Genomic DNA, 19962 nt, shown 5'->3' with positions numbered 1-19962 from the left:
CTCCATGGGCCTCCCTATTTCCTGAGACTCAATAATATTAAAATTAGGTTAATTAATAACCCAAGAATGGCCTCTAAATATTCAAGTGAAAGAAAGAGTCTCACATCTCTCACTTTACATTGTAAGCTAGAAAGGAAGGCATGTTCTCACTTTACATTGTTCTAGTAAGGAAGGCATAGTGAAACCCAAAATAGGCCAAAGCTAGACCTCTTGAGCCAAATGGTCATTCAACTTATGAATGCAAAGTGAAAGTTCTTAAAGAAAATTAGAAGTACCATTTCAGTAAACACACAAATAATAAGAAAGTGAAAGAGCCTCAACGCTGATATGGAGAAAGGTTTAGTAGTCCGTATAGAAAATCAAACCAGCCACAACATTATCTTACCCAAAACTGAATCCAAAGCAAGGCCCTAACCCTCTTCAACTCTGTGAAGGCTGAAAGAAGTAAGGAAGTGGCAGAAGAAAAGCTGTAAGCTAGAAAATGTTGGTTTATGAGGTTTAAGGAAAGAGGCCGTCTCCATAATATAAAAGTGCAAAGTGAAGCAGTAAATGCTGGTGCAGATGCTGCAGCTGGTCATCCAGAAGATCGAGTTAACATCATTGATGAACTTGATGGCTACACTTGACAATAGATTTTCAGTGCACACAAAGCAGCCATCTGTTGGAAGAATATGCCATCTAAGACTTCCATTTTCAGAGAAGACAAGTCAATGCCTGTCTTCGAAGTTTCCAAGAACAGGCTTACTCTCTTGTTAGGGGTTAATATAGCTGGTGACTTTAAGCCAAGACTAATGTTTATTTCTTATTCTGGAAATCCCAGGGCCCTTAGGAATTATGATAATGCAACTGTGACTGTAGCCTATAAATGGAACAACAAGGCCTGGATAACAGCACATCCGTTTACAGCCTTTACAGCATTGTTTACTGAATATTTCAAGCCAACCGTTGAGACCTATTGTTCAGAAACAAAGGATTTCTTTCAAAATATTACTGCTCATTGACAATGCACCTGGTCACACAAGAGCTCTGATGGAGATTCACAAGGATATTAATGTTGCTTTCATGCCTGCTAATATAAAATCCATTTGGAGCCCATGGATCAAAATAAATTTCAACTTTTAAATCTTATTACTTAAGAATATAATGGTCAAAATAAATTGAGAACCTTCTGGAAAGGATTCACCATTTTAGGTGCCATTAAGAGCATTCTTGATTGATTGGTAGAATGAGGTCAAAATATCAGCTTTAACAGGAGTTTGGAAGAAGTTGATTTCAATCCTCATAAATAAATTTTAGTGGTTGAAGACTGCAATGCGGAAGTAACTGCAGATATGATGGCAATAGCAACAGAATTAGAATTACAAGTAGAGCCTGAAGATGTTGCTTAATTGTTGCAATCTCATGATAAAACTTTAACAGATGAGGACTTGTTTCTTATGAATGAGCAAAGAAAGTAGTTTCTCAAGATGCAATCTCTTCCTGGTGAAGATGCTGTGAATATTGTTGAAATGATAACAAAGGATTTTGATATGGCAAACTTCACTGTTGTCTTATTTTTTAAATTACCACAGCAACTCCATTCAGCAATACCACTCTTACTAGTCAGCAACTATCAGCATCAAAGCAAAACACCCCATCAGCAAATGGCTTTCTGAAAGGTCAGATGATTATTAACAATTTTTAGCAATAAGCCATTTTTAATAAAGGAAAATACTTTCTTTTTCAGACATAATGCTATTGCACGCTTTATAACAGACTACACTGTAGAAAAACATAAGTTTATATGCACTGGGAAACACAAATCTCACACAACTCACTTCATTGTAGTATTTCACTTTATTGAGGTGATTTGAAACTGAACCTGCAGTATCCCCATGGTATTCCTGTGTTCATAAATCTCCTATGTCTGCCACTAACCATTCAAAGTAGGCATAGAAAGACATTTTGTTTGACTTTACTTCAAGTAAAAAAACTAAAATTGAAGAAATAATTAGGTGTCGTTTTGAGTCAACTCGACGTATTTCTCTCATTATGGATGTGCCATCCTCTCTTGTGAAGGATGTGGAGCAGATTTTGTTGGCATTCTGAGCGTAGAGAATAGGAAGATAAATCTCTCATTTCATTCAGAGGGTGGAAAAAGCAGTGGTCCCTTAGAATCAATAGAAAAAAGCAAAGCTCATGGAGTCCAGAGCTGACATTCAGAAATACAAACAATTTGAAGCAGTACTTTAGAGAATACTTCTTTGAATGTTTCCAACAATTCCCTATGGATTTATCAGTTTTATTGTCCATAGCAGTGTTGACCTAATTTACCTGCTCTTATAGTCAATTGTCAATATCTGAACTGACATAATTTAAAATCCTAACAATATATTAATAATTTAATACATGACCTATACATGACATTAACAATGCACACAACTCACCCTACTGATGCCATCAGGTCCTGGGTGAGATGGATGTCCAGGCGGTCCTGGAGCACCAGGTTGACCAGGAACACCTGGTTCTCCATCAATTCCCTGAGGTCCACGAGGACCCTGGAAAACAACCCATTGAAAATTAGAACCCAACTGACAAATATATACTTAGTAGAAAGCTAAAGGCACAGTCTTCTTAATGGCAAAGGAGTGTTTATTATTTTTAAAATAAATGGCAATCTAGCCACTTAGATTTCATAAGCCGCGTCACTGCCGATTTCAGCATGCCTCTGAACTACCATGCAGATATGGTCTGGGTAAGAATTTTATGTGGTGTGTTAAATATCCAGAAATCAGTATTCTCAGAATAATTATTTTTAAAATTTTCAGTTCAACAGTATTCTAGAGTGAACTTCCTTATTTGATTGAGGTTTTGCTGTTTAATAAACAGCAAAAGGGTATTTAATAAACAATTATAAATTCACCTGTCAGGGAAATTACAGTGGATTGTCAGTGGGTTACAATTATGTTAATCATGTATATGTCTGCTTAACTTCTCCCTCCTCCCCCAAATTCAAGAGCTCCTTGATTGGAGTTTGTAGAGGTTTTCTATCTAATTGTTTAATGTTTTACACAGTTCCTGGTACATACCAGACACTCCATAAATACATATTAAAATGTTACCTTTCAGTCCTCTTTAATACTTTAAGCCTGGCACACTTTTCCTTCCCACGCCCAGAGGAAGACTAGACCAATGAGAAATTAGAGGCAAAGGCACTGTGACCCAGCCAAGTCTAAGTTCTCAGAGAAGTGAGCAATGATTTCTAGCTGCCAAATTCCACCCTTCTCCTAACCCACATTCTGAAGGCAGCTTGGGGAACAGCCACGTCCTCAGTTCTGGAAATGCTCCCTCCCCTAACCTCATCATTCCCACAAGCCTAGTTAAGTATTTTCTGGCTCCTTAACCCCAAAGAATCTTGACAGGCTTTAAAAAGAAAGGATCAAAAAGTCATACACAATATGCTTTTTATAATTAGAAGCAGGGATCAAGGGAAATATGGTAAATGACGTTTAATAGTTTAAAACAAAAACAAAAACAAAAACAAAAACAAAAACAGAAACCTCCCATGCTTAAACATGAGAATACCTGCAGGCCCACAGTAAGCAATCCAAATAGGAGCTGATAATGCAGAGGGAGTAAACACAGGATAAGCTCAGGTGGCAGAGGCGACAGTTTGCATATGATGGTTTGGGGGAAGAGTGGCAAAATAGCAATTTGGAAATTTAATTATTTTAATATATTTAAACATGTACATAGACATATTTACTTCTTGCAGTAGTGGGATAAATAAGCAAATTTATCTATTAAAGAGAAAACTTAGCCTGAAAAACTTACATTAAAAAAAATTTAGAAAATTATTCTCGATTTTTAAAAATCAAAACGTGTCAAACTCCTAAACTACTAACAATTTACGATTTCAATTGTTCTCTAGAACTTCTGGATTAAACCAATGTGAGTAACATAAACTGGATATGCATACGGCAGCATAGACAAAATAACAGTCTGTTTTAATCATAGAGCCTTGTGTAGAAAACTCTGAATCCATTCTTTCAATGTTCAATTGCTAATTAATAACCAGATATTATTATATACAAAAAGTGAATTAATGCATAATCTATACTCCCAATGAGATTTCCAAAGAGATATACACAAAACTACATTTAGTGTCAATAGTAGTGGAGAGAAGTTTGTGAAATATACATTATTCCTCCAAAGAGATTGTGACTTTCTCCATTCTTTTGTAATTAACAATCATATTGCAAAGTCTGATCCTAAGATTTTCAATGACTTCATGATTCATTACATGCCTCCACAGAATACCCTCTAAATAGCTTATGTGACTTACTGTTACAGAAATTAAGATAAAAATTAGTGAAGATTTATAAAAATTGTCAAAATTAAGTTAACACAAACAACATAACGAATGACATTAAGAGAAAATAGCAGAATGTTTATTGGTAAATACCAAAAGCAAACTAGAATTTGGGAGTTTATTAAAAGTATCTATTTTCATATCTCCAAGTGAGCAGAATTGCATAATTCTTATATTAAGGTAAATATTATATTAATTATCATTCCCTTCCATTTCCAAGATACTCAAGTATCTCCACAGTAATCCACAATAAAAAGTACTTCGAGGTTGCCACAAGGTGGCGATGTTTAAACATCTACAAGATCTACAAGTAGAAAAGACGAATGACCGGGAATTGTCAAGAATTTTTCTTCTCCTCACTTTCTCTCTCACTTTCTCTCTCTTTCTCTCTCTCTCTCTCTCTCTCTCTCTCTCTCTCTCTCACACACACACACACACACACACACACACACTAACGTGTTAAAGATGTTAAGATCTAGTATATTTCCCATTTTACAGGTCGGGAAACATACCAATAGTGGTTAAGTGTCATGTGTTACTAGAACTTAGCATATTACTGACCTCACAGGTGGCTAGTTTATCACTATGAAGTTATCTGAACTTAAAACCGAGGATGTGTGATGAGAAACAGTCATGAAAATCATTAGCTAATCCTGAAGGTTTTGTGGAAGTATCTTATACTGAACTACTGACATAGTACTCCTCAGGCCAGAGCTACTTTGCCTGGATTTGGCAATGTCAAGAAACATTTTTAATTGTCACAACTGTATGGGGGATGGCAGTTTCAACTGGCATCTAGTGGGTAGAAACCAGGAATGCTGCAAAACTTTCTACAATGCATATTGAATTATTTGGCCTAAAATATCAATAGTGTTGACAATGAAAAACCATGCTGCATATTGTGAGACTTCTGTACTATTTGATGGTAACAGAATTGCAGGGGCGGTGGTGGGGGGATGCTGTCTCTCTCTCTGTCACTCACACACACACACACACACACACACACACACACACACACACACACACACTTATACCCAATTGACATTTATTGTCTCAGGTCTACCAAGATAGGAAATTGACCATATCACAAAGTCAAAAAGGGAAAATAAGTGAGAAGGGTTGGAGAGTAGATTTTTGGATTTTAACCAAAAACTCTGGAAGTCTGGTTCCACAACAACTTCTACCTAGAGTTAGAATCCAATGTTATCAATTATTTACAGTGTACAAGTACATTGATGCAAAATCTTTTTTTCATGACCACCCACCTTCTACCCAACTGATGTTATTGCCTGTTTCTGTCTTTCTAGCTCTAGAACAGACATCTGGAGAGCTAAGCAGTGTTTAAGCTACCAGCACTAGTGAGAAAACTCAGTACAACAGCAGTGAAGAATGGGGCATAAAATAATCTAAACACAGTCTTGTTGCTCACCTGTATGGATACGCACAACCTCTTGGGGCACTGCTTTGCACCTACATGCCTGCAAATATCATATGTACTCCAGACCCATTTCAAAAAAACTGCTGACATCACACTGTATATGAGGTGAAATGAGTAGAAGGAGAATGTAGTAAAAAGGATGAAACTAGTGGCAAGAGTTCTTAGGCACACGATCTAAAATTTATCTTATCCTCATTTATAATATATTCACAGTTGTCTGTTGCTTCCTTGCTCTTCTAATCCTCCCATTTAAATACGGATAAATATATATTTAAAAGGATAAAAATCTACTAAGAATTTTAGCAGATCTCATTAGAGAAAATAAACAGTACAAATTTTTCTAATTGAAACGGGATAATAAGAGCAATATACAAATTAATATCATTATTTAATATATGAAAGACATTAGATTTTACAAGTGATATAAAAGGGAAAAAAATGTAACCCTAACACTTGAGAACAGTATGTATTCTATGCAGGTAGGTAATAAAAGAAAACCTTTGGTATATATTATATATTATCCTCAAGTTTTATATCAAGCATATTGAGGTCATTATTTTATTTTAAAGGTATGTCCTTTGGTAATGGGATTGTTGATTTTTAAAATTACTCCTTTGATATCTGCAGTCATTGCTCAGTGAAAAAGTCAGAGTGCTACCTGGGAAATAAACTTGTGCAACCACTTGAAAGAAAATTTTATCCTCTAATAAATTTTTCCCATATCCAGCTTGGTTATTCCTGTAGCAACCACAGATCACATAACTTGGATGTTTTATCTCAACAGTGCATTCTTGGCATTGCTTACTCATGAGTGAAATTCATGATATGTTAATTATGCTTCTTTAAGTTCTACTTTATTTTGATTTGACCTCATAAGGGACAAGGAAATATCATTTATGTTACCTACTAAGATAAGATACGATTATTATTGTATTTTGTCACATTTAATGGAGGTGAAAGGCGAACAGGCTCCCAGCTCCTTGCTGCATTCAGGGAGCACCGTGCAGACTGACCGGCTACACGTTCCCAAATAGAAAGCCTCCTGTCAACTTACAGGTCTTCCTTTTGGCCCTCGCTCTCCTCTTGGTCCCTGTGATCCTGGAGGTCCCTAAAACAGAAAATGATTTTGCATGTAAAAATTTATTCTTTCTTATTGAATTTTGTTTAAGTTTTCTTGGGAAAAGAAAATTGGAAAACAGAAACACCACACTTAATTCAGTTCAGTTGAAGACTACAGAGAATAAAGCCATGTGCATACGAAAGTTCTGTACACTTAGAAGAGTTGTTTATTTTTTAATAATCAGTGAAATTTAAAGATCTATAAAGAACTAGGTGCGCGTTATGGCATCATGGAGCATAATGAGCTAAATAGATTAGCTTGACTAGTAGTTCCAAATTTTTAAGGATCGTATTTGCTGTCTTCTCCTAGGCAAAGCCTTTGCCACTACACTCTGAGCATAAAAGCTTACAGTTCTGATTTTGAAAATTACATCAATACATAAACTAGAAATTATCAATTATTCCAGGGATTGTATGAAATCAAATTGGTACAGGATACTCCAAAATGTTCATCACTGTTCAAGTTGCTGATGAAAGCAGTGGAAAGGAAAGCCTCTTAGCCTAGTACACAGTACTGCTTTATGTATATTTAAACATCTTTTCTTTTAACTTGATTTAGAATATTGCATTATTTCCCTTGTATGTTTAAAACCCACTGAGGATTTTCCAAATCTTAACTACAGTTACTTTTCCCTTAAATAACAAATTACTATTATATTTCAAAAGTGGTGTTACTGTGCTACTTTCTTAAAATGGCTTTTTTCCCCAGGAAGTGGCTGTTGCCAGGGGCACTTTGTTTCTCTTTAAAAGGGAATTTCAACTGAGTTATGAAGATTATATTCTGTATTTACTCAACCCAACATATAGCATTGTTTAAAAGTAAGGGTTCTGGAAGAACCAGAGTGAGTCTGTTAAAACTGAATTAGAATTTCATTTGATTTGATGTATTTAACATTTACATGAAGTGTGTGTGTGTGTGTGTGTGTGTGTGTGTGTGTGTATGAATACTGCTGATAATCCAAACTTGAAAAAACTAGTCTTTTAAAGTAAGCCATAAATATGCTATCCTGCTATATGATTTCTCAAATTCTACTGCAATACATCATTTCATTTTATTAAGCAGATAAAACTAGCTCACCATTAATCATAGTCAAACAACACACAAGTATGCCCTAATTTCAGGGAACAAAGTCACACTAAAATTAACAAATATAACAATGAAGTGTTTTGTCTTTTATATAACCAATAGCAAGACTAACATAATGTTTCTTCCATTTCAGAATAAATTGACCCCTTATCTACCATTCATTGCTGCAAAGAAATGCCTAACTTGACAGAGGTTTAAGACAAACTGTTTTAAGAAATCAAGCCTCATTGTTTTAATTATTTATCTTATCATGGATATAATATCTGTAAAGATTTTCAGTACCTCAAGGAATACAAGTGTACCATGAATATTGGGAGAAACTACTTACTGCTGGTCCTGGTCGACCACGTATGCCTGTTACCTAAACAATAAACAAGAAAATGTGTAAAGGTACAGTTTTCTGCAGATATTCAAAAAAGTCAATCAATAGTCAACAAATAAGAATAACAACAAAAACCCCAGTGATTTTTTTAACAAATAGATGTTGTCAATTGATGTCCATTTTCTCCTCTTCTTAAGATTTAAGATATTATCCAGTTTTAAGTCTAATCTAGGGAGGCAGTGCTGGCCTAGTGATAAAGAGCACCAACACTGGAACCAAGAGGCCTGCATTCAAATCTTCATATTACCCCTTGCCAGATGTGTGACGTTGGACTACTTACCTATCCTCTCTGTTCTTAAGAACCTTAAATGGAAACTTAAATGTAAAACGGTAGTGATGATTAGATAATTACTTCCCTCATAGAATTATGAAGACAAATGAATAAATATTTGTATTTGTAAAGCACTTAACACCTAAGACATAGTAAGCACACATAAATGCTTTTTTAAATGAAATAAAACAATATGAATTATTTAATTTTTAGGTAATCTTTGTTGAAAAAAAACAAGCCAAGTAAAGACAAATAAAGAATGTAAACACTGCTAAATAAATCAATAGGCATATTCTTTTTGTCTTGACCAAATGATGATAATGTCTTTAAAACCCAGGACAATGAGGCCAAGGCAGGTAGATCACTTGAGGTTCGGAGTTGAAGACCAGTCTAGCCAAAATTGTGAAACCCTGTCTCTACGAAAAATACAAAATTTAGCCAGGCCTGGTGGCTTGCACCTTTAGTCTCAACTACTCGGGAGACTGAGGCACAAGAATCGCCTGAATCTCGGAGGTGGAGGTTGAAGTGAGCTGAGATTGTGCCACTGCACTCCAGCCTGGGTAAGAGAGTGAGACTCCCTTACAAAAAAAAATAAATAAATAAAAATAAATAAAACCTAGGAGATTGATGGTTGAAGTGCTTTAATACTATTTAGTAATATACTTATTGATCCATTTACAATTTTAAAGAAGTCTTAGGAATTCTTATGCAACACAGAATTTTGATCAAGTCAGGGAATGACATATTTCCAAAAGTGTGGAACAATAAAGCACTATACTAACTAGTGCTAGTATTAACTATCAGTGTATCTCACATGTAATATATTTAACTTTTTAAAACCATGACTTTATTCCTTCAGTCATGGGACTACAAAAGTCAGGAACGCCAAATATAAAATATTGTATTAAATAACTGATCTGCTCTGGTTTGCTTGTGTTATATTAAAAACTTGTTTTTAAAATAACTAATTTATTTTTGAGGATATGTATACAAACAATAATATACAACTAGACTATAATCTATTTAAGGCACATTGAAACAATGATTATACATATACTTACAACAGGCACTAATCCTGGTTCTCCTTTTTGTCCCTGTGACGTTAAAAACAATTTGAAAGTTCAATTAGCACAATATAATGGCTTGCTGGGCAAAAACATGTCACACTAGAATATGCCATGTAATCACAGGAAATTTCTGTGTAAGAAATGCAAAAAAAATGCAAAAATATAGTTAACAATTTTTACAATATTTAGTCAGACATTATTCATTAAAAAATTACTGCTCACCTGAAAGACATAAAAAAAATCCAATGTGTAAAATATGTAAGGGTATTTTGCTTCAGTTTTTACATAGATCAAATCCAAATAGTTGACTACAGCACAAAATAGTTGCAACAAAGAGATGAAAAGACAAAGCACCAGAGGAAAAACAACTGAAAGACTGAAAACACAAAAAGACCCAGAAATTGTAATATATAGTAATTAACAACAATTAATATATATAAATTCAGACTTTTATTATGTGACACATAGTTTTCAGGATCCAATTAGATGCCCTTCCTGAACCACTAGCACCCTTTTTAGTACTCATGGAAGGGCACTAAAAATGAGTACCTGTGCTCATCTTTAATAAAAAGAAAGAAAAAAATGTAAGAATTCTACTCAGAAAATTCTCAATTACTGAAGAAAATCTAGGGGAAAAAATCAATTGACCAGGAAAATCAAACAAAATCTATCATATAAGCAAATAGGGTCAGGTCAGTATAATTGCTTTTATAATAGATGTAGCAAATACAACAGATGTAGATGAAATTTATTTTAATTCTTAGAACTTTTCTCAGAAATTAAATTCTCATTGCATAATATCAGGTACATAGATTAAATAATATTGGATGGATTGTAGCTTTATATATTTCTACCTAATCACATACTAATTTGTGTTCTTCATTTCAAAATTTGTCTTCCAACAGATTTTGGTCTCCTCAAAGTCATGGCTGTGTCTTAGTCTACTTCACATGCTCAACGTAGCACATGGAAGCATTCAATAAATTCTTAAATGTATTATTTTCCATTAATATATTACAAAATAATGCTCTTTACTGGGAAATTTTGTAGGACAAATATGAATTTAACAACTATCTCTAAAATGTAGAAAGAAACAAGAGGAATGAGGTCTAGTTTATTTCTCCTTTCATATATATTATTCTTTAATCTGATTATAAAAATAATATGTGTTCATAGTAGGGAATTTTAAAAATAGAAGAAATATACAAAAACCAAACAAACTAAATATCCTACTCAACACCCCAGAGATAATCACTGTTAATGTTCTGGCATTCTTAGTGTTCAACCATGAACATGCACTTTGAGAATTGAATCAATGTCTCATTATCTTACTCTTAATTTTTTTTTCATTTTTAAGTTTAAGAATGACATTACAATAAATATCCTTGTTTATAAATGTGTGCATGGAATCTCTGATTAATACCTTATGATATGTTTTTAGAAGTTAAATTTGTGGATTAAAGATATTTTAAGTTTTGTAACCCAGATCACCAAACTGTATTACTAAAGATACAATCTAATTATATCCTTCCAATACTATTCTAACAAAATTTCATGAAGTGAAATGATGGACTCAAGGGCAGAACTAATAATAACTCAGTCACACTTGCTGAATCTAATGCTGAAGCAGCAAATATTCTGGAAGTCAGGAATAAATCGAGAATACGAAAGAGGGAAAGGGCCCTCCAAAAGCAGGAAGCAGTTCTATGGGATAAGTTCAAGATAGAAACACTAGGTACTAATGATCAACCTACACAAGGCCTAGGGGAAGAAAGAATTAACATATGTGGGCTTCAAAATAAAATAGGCTTATTTCCGCATGTTCACATCTGCTACCTTCTAGAGTCCTTCCATTTTGAAAAATGCAAAAATAATAAAAATTAACCATAAGAGCTATAATAAACGATATTTTTTGAAATGCTAGTGAGAATTTGAACTGTTTAGAAAGGATGCATACATAATAAAACCTAGGAGTATATACTAAGGTTACATACTAAATAAAATTGATAGGCTTATTTCTGCATGTTCACATCTGCTACCTTGCAGTGGCTTTCACCTGTAATCCTCACACTTTGGGAGGCCGAGGCAGGTGGATCATGAGGTCAGGAGTTTGAGACCAGCCTGGCCAACATGGTGAAACCCCATTTCTGCTAAAAATGCAAAATATTAGCCTGGCATGGTGGTGTGTGCCTCTAACCTCAACTACTCAGGAGGCTGAGGCAGGAGAATTGCTTGAACCCAAGAGCTAGAGGTTGCGGTGAACAGAGATCGGGCCATTGTACTCCAGCCTGGGTGGCAGAGTAAGACTTCGTCTCTAAAAACATTAACAACAACAACAACAACAAAAAGAAAGGGTATATAAATTTGTGTCCAATAAACAAAGGACTTTATAAGGATGACGCTGAAATAATGCTCCTTCTAGAGCAAGACTAGAAAAACAAATAAAAAGAGAGGACAAATTATTTCAGTCAGAATAAGAAAAAATGGAATAGCCTGTTAAGAATAGTTGTGAAATTTCCATCCTAAGAGACCTACAAGAAAAACACAGACTTTACATTTGCTTTGTATGTAAGGGAATAGAACTCTCCAATACCTCTCTTACCAAAATTGTAGGCTTTTTGATATGACTGTTCAGTTGCTGGACAATATTTAAAAAGGATTAAATGTTCAATTATAAGTTTCTGATAATAAATTCCCTAATGATTCTATACATTTCTTATTTTGGATATAAGCCACAAATATAAATATTTGTTTCTACTGTTTTTATTAATATGGGCTTTGAATAAGTTAATTTGTATGGAATAACGGTTTGTCTAAAGTTTTACTAAATTTAATTTTCATACCCACTGAGAAACATAAAGTTCATGTACTCAGATCCGGATGTGAATTACAAATATTTATCATTTAATACCATGTGAACATGCTTTGTAGGATGTCATTATCGTGGAAGCAGTCACAGTGTTTTCCTCACATTTGTATCATCTATATCATTCGCCTACAGCCATATAAAAAAGGTTCAATAACTATGTTGGGGTTAACATGAATGAATGAATCAATCAATCAATCAATGAGTTATAAGTAAATATCAATATGTATATAAACGAAAAACAAAATGCATTTTTATAGCATTGCTTTACTCTTGTGTTTCTAATGATACCTGATGACAAATGAAAACAAGTCATGAAGATAGTGGCACATAACTACAGTCGGCTACATTGGCAGCTGCTTTGAGTATATCCTTCACCCAGTTCTCCCACACTACCTTTGGAGAAAGGCAGCAAATGACACAGCCTACCACCTGTCTCTTTAAGTTGGGTAACTGCTAACTGAATTAAACTGATTATTTCATGGCAGTACTCATTGTTAGTTTTTATTTCCATTAAAGTTCATTAAATTATTATATTAGCTATTATTATATTGCTATTTTTTTTTTTTTTTTTTTTTTGAGATGGAGTTTTGCTCTTGTTACCCAGGCTGGAGTGCAATGGCGCTATCTCGGCTCACCGCAACCTCCGCCTCCTAAGCAATTCTCCTGCTTTAGCCACCTGAGTAGCTGGGATTACAGGCACGCGCCACCACGCCCAGCTAATATTTTGTATTTTTATTAGAGACGGGGTTTCACCATGCTGACCAGGATGGTCTTGATCTCTTGACCTCGTGATCCACCCGCCTCGGCCTCCCAAAGTGCTGGGATTACAGGCTTGAGCCACCGCGCCCGGCCCTATTGTATTGCTATTAAAGCTATTCATTATAATAGCTTTTGTTTCATACATTGATCTATCTCTCTACCTATCTATCCATGCATCTATCCATCTATCTTTCACCTATCTATGAAGTTTGTTTAGGGCCTATACCAATCTGCTCAGTTTCAATTTATTTTAGTTTTCACAGTAAATTAAATGTAAGACAGCATTTGCAGTCCTTCTCCTTTGACATATATTCACATCTAATTTATTCCAAATGAGACAAATTTATAATACTGTCCTCTGAATCAAAATGCATAAAACTGGCCAACATCTCCCCTTGATAGCATCACTCTCATTTATCATGAAGGTGCAGCATTGCTTTATCTGTTATCTGATAAATCATTTTATTAAAGTTCCACTGTGTACAAAAGTAAAGAAAATTCATGAAAATTGGGACCAGTAACCATTTCTACTCCCTTGATCCCTAAAGCAAATGCCATAATCTTCAAGATAACCAGAAAACTGAGTGCGCCCTTAGAAAAAAAAGAACTTTCTTCACTCCGTAAGATACCTTACCGATGGCAAGTGACCAAGCTGGCCAGCTATACTCGGGTCATGGATGCAGCCTACCTTGTTTTCAGGTGTAAAGCTTGTGTCCAGAATTTGATTTTAAGCTGTCTGAAGGTGAAGGAGGGGAGAGGAGGGGGAAGAAATGTCTGTTTGGTAAAATGTTCAACTAATTCTGGATCTTTGCTTCTCAACCGATGAGAGGGGGCTACAGTCCCACTGAAGTCAAATTTACATTCTTCCTTCCTTCCTCCCTTTCTTTCTTCCTTTCTCCTTCTCTTCCTCCTATCCCTTCTTTCTTCCATCATATGTGTACTGTACTTCTAATACGTGCAAGCTATATACTATACAATGATAAATGTGAAGAATAAAAATGTTAATAAAACATTGCCAATCCCTAAGATTACACAACTTTCTGGCAGAAACAGATACACAAACAGAAATTAACCACAAAGTGAATGGGTTAGAAGCATCTGTCCTTTGGAAACATAGTAGCTGAACTGCGCTCCTATACTTGTCATAATGTACTTGTATGGTACTTCGTACTTTTCAAAAGCTTTCAGACATTTCAGAGCACAGTTCTGTGTGGATAGTATCAGATATAACTCTGCTTATGAAAAAGAAATTATGCAAAGTAAAACTTACCTTTCTTCCTCTACCTGTAAAAAGAAAAGAGTAAATGCATTATTTTATGAAGAAACAATTATTGAGAATCTGCTAAATATTTACTTTCAATAATTGGTATCTTGCGGAGTCAGAATGATAGTGATAGTGATTACACTATCAGTGGTAGGCAGAACTCAAGCGGTTTTGGATCAAAGCTTCAATAAAAGGCAAAAACTACATCTTTTTGGAAAATTCTGAAATGATATTAATATTATTCACAACAGTTATATGACACATAAAGTTCATTAAATTATTATATTAGCTATTAAAGCTATAATGAATTATCTTTCATCAATATTCTCTATTTTTTCTTTTTCTAATTTTATAAGTAATGCTGTTTATTCATATGGTTCAAAAGCAAAAATGTATTAAAAATATACAATTATACACTAAAAAATTTCATTTTTCATTCCATCCCATCCTATTTTCTCTATTTCCACTTCACCCCGAGCCCCACAGGAGGCCAGTATTACTGGTTTCTTGTACATTGTTCTCAAGTTTAGCTTTGCATATGTAAGAAAATTATTATAGACTCATTGTTCTACTTTTTCCATACTGTTCTTCAGTTGTATGTCATATAGATTGTTAAATCTTACAGATCTTTGTTTATCATTATATAGTTTATTTACTGTTTTTCTTAATTTTTTAATAAGATTCCACTGCATGATCTAACACAATCTATTTAACTAATCTTTACCTTTACCATTAAGGATTTTTGGGTTGTTTCTAATCTTTTGTTATCACTAGAATATACTTTATCATCTAACCAGGACAATTTTTAGCAAGAAAATTGATATAATTTGGGGTTTTCCTGGGCACTCTAGAATGGATGGTTATGCTGGCTATTAAAAATAATACTGCAATGAGTAATTGTTATATATATCCTACATGCAAATATATTTGTAAGGTAAATTCCCCCATATCCTTTTTGAGTTGAAGGATATTGGCATCAGTAATCTCATAGATATTACCAATATCCTTTCATAGAAATTATGCCACTTTACACTACACAAATAATGGACACATTTCCCCTCAGGCAATATGCAGTGATACCCAGTATGCTATCAGACATTTAAATTATTCCACAAGGGCAAAGTAATTGCCCTTGTGGAATAATCGACAGAAAAAAAATCGACAGTCTTGTCATATATTGAAGAATTATTTGTATTTCCTTTTTGAATGATTAGCTAATTTCCCTTGCCTGTATTTTTATTAGGTCATTAATATTTTAATTATTTATATCTACTGTTTCTTTATATGTAAAGATATTAAATCTTTGTGAATTGAGTTACAAACATTTCTACTTTGCTCATTTTTCTGTGTTACACAAATGTTTATTATTTTTGTACATTTTTATGGATTCTGGGCTTTGAGTCAGAATTAATAAGTTATATATTTTAAAGGACTACATATTCTCCTGTTATCTTTGAAATCATTATGATTTAATTTTTCTTATTTAAATCATTGCTTTATTTGGAATTTGCACTAGTGTAGAATATACTTTTATTATTCAACTTCACTTTTTTCCAGGTGACTGCCTAGCCATTCCAACAAGATTTATGAAATAATTATATTCTCCACTGTTAAGATGTGGTCTTCATTGCATTCAATCTGACCATGTATATTTGTATCTACCTCAAAATTTTATTTTATTTATGTGTCTACATCATGTTCGTAAACTAACGAATCCTTTCAAAAATCTTGTAGGCCTAGTCATCCTTAATTGCTCTTATTCTTAAAGATTTGCCTTTCTTGTTTATTCTACGTAAACTTTAATTTACAACATTGAATGCTCAAAGAAAGTGTGCTCTGTTTATATTGGGATCATGTTAAAATCATTAATTAACTTATGGAAAATTTATGTGAGTATAAAGTTTAGTTTTTCTAACTAAGAACATCGTAGGACATTTTGTTTTTTAAAGAATTCATTTGAATTAGCAATATTTAAAAATTTTCATCAGATCTCATATATGTTGCGTTAAGTTTATCCTTAAGCATCTGTTGCTATTATAAATGAGGAATTTTTATTGCTATTATTTATTCTATGATGTGTTTACACATAATAAATCTGTTAATTTCTGCTTAATTTTTCACTTCCATGTCTTACTAATTTTTTTTATTTTTGTAGTTTTCTTTTACTCAATTTAATAGGTTTGTAAGTATACAATTGTATTTTCTGCAAATGGATAGTTTTTACTCCTCTTTTTAGAGTTTTGAGAACTCTGATTACTTTTTTTAAAGTCAAATTATTTATTCAGACACACTACTGCTGAATGGTACTTGTGATAATGGACACTTGTTCTATCTTTGCGTATAATAGGGATGCTTTTAGTATTAAGCATAATGAAACTTTTACACTGAGATGTAAATATTGCATTATGTTAATGTCATTTATTACCAAGTTAGTAACTGTCTTTATTAAGAATATCTGCTGATCATTGTCAAATACCTTTACTTTAATTATGAATGAATTTATATACTTTCTATTCATAGATCTGTTAAGATAAGTATTTTCATTAATAGCTTTCTTAATATTGAATTACTTTGCCCTTGTGAAATAATCTCTACTTTTTCATGACTAATTACTCTCTTACTATGCTAATAGATTTAATATTTTCTTTAGAATTTTAAACAAATATTTATAAGGTCAGTTCATAATTGTTCTCTGTGTCCCTGTTACTACTTTTGCTGTGAATGATATACTTCCTTCATTGCAAAATTTTGAAAGTTTGCCTTCTCTTTCCATGTTCAAGAAGAGGTTTTCAAAGCATTAAAACCATCTGATTTCTTTTAAGATCTTTTTGTTGTTTGGCACAACTGTGAAAACACCTGGACTTGCTGCTTTGGGAGTCTAGCTGCTTTACAAATTTCTCTGTTTCTTCTAAGAAAATCCATATTCTTAGATTTTTCTCTTTCTACCAGGGCTACTCTTAGTGAATTACATTGTCCTAGAAAATTATTTCTTTCATATTTGTTTTCAAATTTATGGAGGTACAGTTGAATAAAGAGACCTCTTAATGATTCTTCTGTGTTGTTTTATTTTCATTAGATAATTTTATCTTTATCATTTTTTGCTTTAGATTCGATTTTTTGGTTGGATTTTTATAGGATCATGTTTTGGTTTGACATATTTCTACTATATTTCACTTTTCTCACTTTTCAATTTTTGCTTTTTTCTTTACAATTTTTTTCTTCTACTTACTTTCAGTTTATTTTGTTGATTCTTTTTAACTTTTTGAGACAGGTGCTAAATGCACATATTTTTATTCTTTCTTTTATTTATATATACACAGAACTATGATTTTTCATTATAATTTTAAAAGTAAAATGTTTCACTATGTTTTCAAGTACCTTTGTTTGGTATGTTAGGCCTTCTTAGGTTTAAAAAGATTTATATATTAGTTCTATCATTATATTCCATATTCTATTAAATTATGTTAGCATTCTTTTACATCACTCATAGATCTATATTTGTTTACACAGTTTCTATCAGTTCCACTAAAATGAGCAATGATAAAATTGAGTGTTTCCTTTTCCTTACATGCCCCCGAAGTTTTCTTCTAGCATTCAATTTTAACAAGGAAATGCTTTTTCTTAGCATTTATTTTTGTGGTGTTAAATGTGCCACTACCTTGTCCAAGTGATTTGTCAGGTTTGAATGATATTATTTAACTTTCGCCCTTAAAGATGAAGAATTACCAAACTCACTCTAGTTCACACTTTCCTTTGCCTCTCCCTTTCATTATATGTTAATTTAATAATTATTTCTGCATTGTCAGAGCTGTAATATTTACATTCCCATCTGTTACCTTAACTTACACTTTTGTTTTAATCTTTTTCTAGAGTTAAATATAACAAATGTTTACATAAGTTCTTTGACAGTTTCCTCAATTAACTCTTGGTTGAGTTGCATTTAGCTGATGGTAGTTTCCCTGAGAAGTTTATAGGAATAATATTCCCAGAGCCCCAGAGAAAATTTTTTTCTGTAGCTTTTATATTTCAAGGAGAGAATGGATTTATATTGAACTTTAATTAACCATATTATCTCCTTAAGAAATATGTATATATTGCTCCACTGTCTTCTGACACTGGATACACTGGAGAAATTTGTGAGCAGTCTTTATAATTTTTCCCTTGAGAAATAATCTGTTCTTATTCTCTGATATTCTAAAGAAGTATTTATCTTTAAAATTTAATGACTTTATTAAGCTATATATGTCTGTTAACTCTTCTAGGTCAGTTTTTCAGACGTGTGGTTGCCATTCAATATTTAAATTAATGTCTTACTTCATAAAAGTTTTCTTGTATTACATCATCATTTGTTCTACTCAATTATACAATTTTTTCTTTGGGTACTCTTCTTCAGGGTTATCCTTTGCTTGTCTTCTACATCTATTATTTTTTAACTCTTTAAAAATTGTAATTCATTATTTTTCTATTCACATGGTTATCATCTATATCCCTTGCTTTATTTTGTGTAGTGTCACTTCTCCTTGTGATCCCTCCTATTTCATCTTCATTTCTTTGTGATGATTGGATTTTCCTTCTATTTATTTTCTGAGACCATTACTTTTTTTCTGTTTCATAGCCTTCTTTCTTAAAGAGAAATATTTTATTAAGTTTTTTTTTTTTTTTTTTTTTTTGGTTCATGGTAAAATGATAGGTCAGAATTTTCACATAACAGAGACATATATAACTTAATAAAGTCATTAAATTTTAAGACACATACTTCTTTAGAATGTCAGAGAATAAGAACAGATTATTCCTTAAGGGAAAATTTATTAAGACTAGTCACAAATTTCTCCAGCCTATCTAGTGACAGAAGACAGTGAAGTAATATATATAGATTTCTTAAGAGAGAATATGGTTAATTAAAGTTAAATATAAATCCATTCTCTCCTATAGCAATATATTTTCTGGTGTGTTCTTATCTCATAAATTTAGATAAGCTCAACCACTTTTTATCTTATGGCATCTGTGTATAATACGACTACCATCTCCTAGACCAACTATTTGAAGGAGATTGTACATTTTGGTTTGTTTTCTGATATTTGCCACCGTTGTTTCCATTTACTATTCACTTATCTCCACAGACTTAATTTTACTTTATTCCTGGGCTTCTTTGAAAATTGTATCTGTTTTGGGCAGCTTTTACACATCTTGTTTTTATTACTTTCTTTCATATATTTCTTATTATATTACTGAAAATTGAGTGCAGGCATTTATCCAAGGCATATCGTTTCTGTTCAAGGAGCAGAGAAGCGGTAAGTTGCTGTCTGTTTCCATGTACATATTATTCTACACTTTATTGCATTTGCTGTTATTTGC

General features: G+C 33.0%; 1 protein-coding gene across 1 annotated transcript in view; it reads right to left on the bottom strand.

Moving 5' to 3' along the window:
• Positions 1–19962, bottom strand: part of COL5A2 (collagen type V alpha 2 chain) — a 149153-nt gene that overhangs the window by 57078 nt on the left and 72113 nt on the right. The window contains exons 3-7 of the mRNA XM_003940835.4: positions 14614–14627; positions 9710–9742; positions 8324–8356; positions 6844–6897; positions 2427–2537 (exon numbers count right to left, since the gene is read on the bottom strand). Of these exons, the coding sequence (XP_003940884.3) occupies positions 2427–2537; positions 6844–6897; positions 8324–8356; positions 9710–9742; positions 14614–14627 (245 nt within the window). The remainder of the gene's footprint in view (positions 1–2426; positions 2538–6843; positions 6898–8323; positions 8357–9709; positions 9743–14613; positions 14628–19962) is intronic.

The sequence above is a fragment of the Saimiri boliviensis genome, chromosome 5 (genome assembly GCF_048565385.1).
Source record: "Saimiri boliviensis isolate mSaiBol1 chromosome 5, mSaiBol1.pri, whole genome shotgun sequence".
NCBI lineage: Eukaryota > Metazoa > Chordata > Mammalia > Primates > Cebidae > Saimiri > Saimiri boliviensis.
The sequence above is the reverse complement of the archived record's forward strand: the minus strand, read 5'-3'. Positions and strand labels throughout refer to the sequence as shown.